The following is a 5614-nucleotide window of genomic DNA, read 5'->3' as shown; positions in this document are numbered from 1 at the left end:
AGCCTCATCTTTCTCCCGCAGAGCGGCTGGTAGTTTTGAACCGCTGACCTTAAGGTTCGCAGCCCGATTCATAACCACTACGCTACCAGAGCTCCATATATATATTACTCATAGGTTTCCCATTTTGTCCTGTTGGAGTCGTGTCATCAGCATGTCTCCTTTCTTGCCTCACGCCTCAGCCAGCCTCGAATTCGGGTGGAATGGCTGGTCCACTGACTAACAGGTGGGCACCAATCCTCTGTCCTGCTCCTAACAGCAACTGAAGGGCCGGGTCCTGGTGAAGGGCAAGAAGCTGCCACCTGCTCGGAGTGAAGATGAGCGGATATTATCGGACAGGGAAGATGAGGAGGAAGACGAGGAGGAAGAGGAGGTGGAGGCTGCAGAGCAGAGGCGGAAGCAGGTGAAGGAGTGGGGTGAATGAGTGAGCCTGGCCAAGGTGACATGGGGCAGGGGAAGGAAGGGAGGGAGGGCTAGGGGGCTGGAACCCCTCCCCTCCCCTCCTCCCAACCCTGGCTGAGGCTTCTCTCACAGGCCAAGCAGATCTCCCCAGAACTGTCTGCCCTGGTGGTGTACTGCTGCGCCACCCGCCTTCGGTCCCTACGCCCAGGGCCCACGCAGGCCCAGCCCTTCCAGGTCAGTTCCCTCAGTGAGCGCAAGGCAAAGAAGCTCATCCGAGAGACAGGTAAGAGTCAGGTGCTGGGCATGGCGCCTCTGGGAGAGGGTGGGAGGAGTGTCCTGAAGCTGATAAGGGAAGGAGGTTAGAGGGCTTTGGGGAGAGGGCAGTCAAACATTCAGGAGGACCCCAGAAAGGAACTTAGGGAATGAGCACCCACCCTGTGCCAGTATCCGAGGGAAGAGGGCACAGTCTCACGGTGGGCCAGGAATAGGGATAATATGGTAGTGGGTGACCAGGGCTGGCTCCTGAAATAGGAGATACCAGAGAAGCCTGGTGACCTGAAGGATGGGAGGAAGTGGTGATGAAGGGGGAGGGATTTGATTTCTAAGCAGGAAACCAGGAAAAACAGGTTGTACAGAGGCCTGGGAGCTAGTTCTGGGAATCTACAGAGTGGCTATTATGGCTGGAGGGTGGTGTGGGCTGAGTGAATGAAGAATGATAGGACATGCCAGCGGCAGTAAGCCAGGAAATGTCAGGTATGAGTCAGGAATGGAGGTGCAGTGCCAGACTGGATTGTGTGGCTGGAGTGTGTCTCTGTCTCTCTGGGCTCAGGAGCCTCCTCCCCAAAGTCCCCTTGCGACCCTGGGACTCCAAGGTCAGAGGAGAGACAGGCCCGGGGAGGGGGTGGGGTGTCTGAGTGGGGTGGAGGGATTAAAGTAACAGGGCCCCCACACTGTGTGAGGGCCACGCCACCCAAGGGCCCTCACAGTCCTCCCCTACCTTTCTCCCTTTCCTCCTCCAGGGAACAGCTTTGTCAGGCACAATGCTCGTCAGCTGACCCGCATCTACCCTCTAGGGCTGCGGATGAACTCAGCCAACTATAGTCCCCAGGAGATGTGGAACTCAGGCTGTCAGCTGGGTGAGGGAGTGGACCAGGGAGCTATGGGAAGCCTCAACTTCCCAGAAGGCAGAAAAACATGTTTTGTGAATAATAATCATTACGAGTTATCAGAAATGTATGTGGAAACAAGTTACACCTGTTTGTACCTGACGCATTTTTGTGAAGGTAGAAGTTAAAAACCTTCACTTGCATGTGCCTCCCCCCCCCCAACAACACACACACACCTGAGAGTCCCACCAAGTCCTAAGAGGAAGACAGACCTGCTGAGGGAGGGGAGTATAGCTCCCTTGGGGGCTGGTATGGAGATGTCCCATCCCAGTACTGCCTTTGGGCCTTGACGGATAGGTGACAGTAGGGACTAGGTCCTCTGGCTGCCATGAGTCCTCCCCCCAAATCCCTGAAGGTGAGCCCTGAGGAGGGAACACTCAAGTCCCTGCCCTGTCTGTCCCTACTGTGTTCCCAGTGGCCCTGAACTTCCAGACACCTGGCTATGAGATGGACCTCAATGCCGGGCGCTTCCTCACCAATGGCCAATGTGGTTACGTCCTGAAGCCCTCCTGTCTGCGCCAACTCGACACAACCTTTGACCCCGAGTGTCCTGGACCCCCCAGGACCGTGCTCACCATCAAGGTCAGCAGCCTGGGCCAAAACCCAGCTCTGTGCCGAGCTATCTGGGAGAGGCAGCTGTCTGAGTGACGGCCGGGCAGGCGGGCCCAGAGGGACCCAGGCTGAAGCAGCCCTCGGCTCCCTCCCAGGTACTGACAGCACAGCAACTGCCCAAGCTGAATGCAGAGAAGCCCAGCTCCATAGTGGACCCCCTGGTGCGCGTTGAGATCCATGGGGTGCCGGCAGACTGCGCGCACAAGGAGACTGACTATGTGCTCAACAATGGTGGGTGGACCTGGCTGGTGAGCAGGGAGGGCTGTGGGGTGGACTCAAGGGGCCCAGGGGCTCTGACCCCTGCCTCTTCCTTAGGCTTCAATCCGTGCTGGGAACAGACCCTGGAGTTCCAACTGCGGGTTCCAGAGCTGGTGCTGGTCCGGTTTGTGGTGGAAGACTATGATGCCACCTCCTCCAATGACTTTGTGGGCCAGTTTACACTGCCTCTGAACAGCCTGAAGCAAGGTGGGCAGGGATGGTGGGAGGTGAGGATGGAAAGGGAGGGAGCCTGGGCAGTAGGCCCTGCCACCTTCATGTCTGGTACTTCCTGAGAGAACCTGGGACCAAGCACCAGGTAGGATGTAGTTTTGCCAGGTGGTGGGCAAGTGTACCTGATCCTTCCCTGCAGGGTACCGCCACATCCACCTGCTCTCCAAGGATGGGACCTCACTGTCACCGGCCACACTTTTTGTCCACATCCGGATCCAGCACTCCTGAGGCTTGGCCTGGCCCTGTGGCAGATGCCTCTCTCCATGGAGTGAGGAGCCATGGGAGCATCTCCAGTCACTCACCCACCGCTCTGGTCTCAGTCCTCTGAGAACCAGTGGTGGATCTTTGTCCAACAGAGTGGCTGACGGGACTGGTGTGCTCCAACCCCTGGGTCCTTGGATGGTTCCAGCTCCTCTGGTCCTCGCCACCTCTCTCACTGTGGCTCATGAAGAGCATGCCTGCTCTTTTCGGGAGATGTGTGGACTTCAGCCTGCTCTGCCCTCTAGTTTCCGTTCCCTCGAAGAGGTCCAGCCACTCTCCCTGAACTCCACTTCTCCCCCCATCATCTTCCCCATTACCAAACTCTTGAACCTGGTCTCCGTCCCTTCTTCAAGCCAAAGGGAGTGCTGAGACTCAGAGCTCTGAGAACACCTGGTCAGAGGTTTTAACTTGTGTCACAATAGAGTCCTGGAGAGGACGATAGAACTAGACAGCGTGCTTTGAAAAATAAAGCAGCAGGTTTATTTGAGTCCTGCCATCCCCTGAGCACCTCTGACATCCACAGGCCCGGGAGACCTGGACCTGGGCATCATTGCTAAGCAGGGCTTTTCTAAGACTGTGGGTGTGGGGGGCTAGAGGAGATACCACAGCTTGAAATAGCTGACCCTTCCTCTTGGGTTAGAACTGTTGCCAGCATCACAAGACTGCCCTGGACACTTAATTCACACAGCCACCCTACCCACATCTCCCCCCACTCCCTGCTTCTGAATGGAGAGAGAGCAGAGAGCCAGGTTCTGGCAGGGCAGAACTACTCAGAGGGAACCTCAACCAAGCCCCACTTTGCAGGCTCAACAAAGGCCCCCATCAGCTCAGCAGGGCAAACCCCAGGGACTTGGGGCTCCCCTTCCAGTAGCCTTGTAAGCATAGGCTGCCTCTACAGAGATGCTGGGCGGACAGACCAACATACCAGGTAACAAAGACAAATGAGCAAACCCTGCCCAGACCTGCCGGCAGATTTCACGGGCTTGCACCTGAAGCCCTGGTATTTTAGGTTTCCACAGGCACCAGCACTAAACAAGAAGCAGAGCTGATGGCAGTTCCCAGGTGGCCCTAGAATCACGCTGGGTGAGGGTCTGAATTGGCCACAAGCTCCTATGAACCCAAACCTGGGACCCGGCCTGTCCTAACCTTCCTGTGCCTGTGACTGACACAGGGCTTGGCAGCTGCGCTCAGCTTAGCTTGGGCATGGCATTTTGTGCTGATGAATTCCTGTGTCTGAAGGAAGATACTCAGAATTTCAAGGAGCCCAGGTCCAGGAACCATGGAGTGGGCTGGGCATGAGGTAGCACAGCCAGAAGGGCTGAAGGTGGGGGCAAGGAGAACAAGCACAGCTCTAGTGCCCCGAGAACAAGTGGGGTTACCTAGGGCCTGCAGAAAGGAGCTCTGGTAGAGGAGTGGTTACGACATGGCCAGCAGTTAGAAACTACCAGCTGTTCTGCAGGAGAAAGATGAGGCTTTCTGTTCCTGTAAAGATTCACAGCCTCAGAAACCCTGTTACAGGGTCGCTATGAGTCGGAACCGACTCAATGGCACATAACAACAACAGTGCCTGCAGAGCCAGCTCTGGTCAGCTCCAGTCCATTTCTCTTTGGTGTAGCAAGTTGTTAGCGCCATCGAGTCAATTCTGACTTACAGTAACTCCGTATAGGGTTTCTGAGGAACAGCTCACGGTGAGTTTGAACCACAGGCAATTCAAACCAATCTTATGGTTGAGCACTGTACCAGGGCAGTGTTTATTACTGAGACACGTGCCCCAGATCTGAGAAACCCACCTGTAAGGGCAAGAATCTGAGGCTAGAAAGTTGAACGGAATGAGAGGTGGCTGCAAAGGAGAAATCACAGCTTTCACCTGGAGGTGCCTGGGTGGAGACCACCCACACGGCTGTGCTCTCCCAGCCCAAAGCTAAGAGTGAGAATGAAAACTTAAGCTTCTAGGAGGCTCCCGGGTTGGGTGTGGGCTCAGGAGTCCTCTGCGAGAGGCCTCAGAGGCAATGCTCAAAGTGGGTCCTGCAGCTCAGCACCCAAGAGGTCTAGAAAGCAGCTCAGAAGCTCTAGCCCCAGCTAAGACTGGCAACTGCGGTGAAGGTGAGCTAGACCCATAGATGATATTTGGCTTGCCCTGAGATCTGATTCAGGTGGTCTGGGAGGGGCCTAGTGGTGGCTGCATTAACAAGCACCCCGAGGTTTGTGAGAACCCACAAGGGCCTTCACCCCACGGGGTCCTCTGCTAGGGGCTCAGGTGCTGGCTCAGAACCCAGCTGCTCCTCTTTCATGGAGTGAGCTGCTCCCCAGTTGGAAAAAGAGCCAAGGGCAAGCTTGCCCAAGGGCCGCTGTCCCAAGTTGCCCTGCATGAGGAGCCCGGTCTTGCTGGCCTCCTCATCCTCAGGATGAGATGATGCTCTCCTCCCAGTCCGAATGCCATTGTCCCACTGGCGCCTGCTGACCAGAGGAAAACCAAGAGGGCCAAGTTTGTTCAGTTGCGTCCTTTATTAGAAACAAATGAGATGTATCCATGGACCAACAACGCATTTGGTGTTTCCTCCCCTCCACCACCCCCACCCCCTGGAAATGGATGTCCCTCACACAGCTCAAAGACAAGACAAAAGGGGGAAGCTGTCCTACCTTGTCCTTGTTCCCCAGATGCAGCACCTGCCTGCCAGCCCATTCTG

The 5614-nt window shown here is 56.1% G+C and overlaps 1 protein-coding gene across 1 annotated transcript in view; it reads left to right on the top strand.

Annotated features, from left to right (window-relative positions):
* The window catches only part of PLCD3 (phospholipase C, delta 3), a 37552-nt gene extending 34658 nt beyond the window's left edge, over nucleotides 1-2894 (top strand). Inside the window, exons 9-15 of the mRNA XM_006833519.1 lie at nucleotides 257-400; nucleotides 532-682; nucleotides 1419-1535; nucleotides 1981-2147; nucleotides 2273-2408; nucleotides 2493-2642; nucleotides 2806-2894. Of these exons, the coding sequence (XP_006833582.1) occupies nucleotides 257-400; nucleotides 532-682; nucleotides 1419-1535; nucleotides 1981-2147; nucleotides 2273-2408; nucleotides 2493-2642; nucleotides 2806-2894 (954 nt within the window). The remainder of the gene's footprint in view (nucleotides 1-256; nucleotides 401-531; nucleotides 683-1418; nucleotides 1536-1980; nucleotides 2148-2272; nucleotides 2409-2492; nucleotides 2643-2805) is intronic.
* The last annotated feature ends 2720 nt before the right edge of the window (nucleotides 2895-5614 follow it).

This window comes from Chrysochloris asiatica, unplaced genomic scaffold, assembly GCF_000296735.1.
Source record: "Chrysochloris asiatica unplaced genomic scaffold, ChrAsi1.0 scaffold00007, whole genome shotgun sequence".
Lineage (NCBI taxonomy): Eukaryota > Metazoa > Chordata > Mammalia > Afrosoricida > Chrysochloridae > Chrysochloris > Chrysochloris asiatica.
Note: the sequence above shows the minus strand (reverse complement) of the source record. Positions and strands in the feature narration are given on the sequence as shown.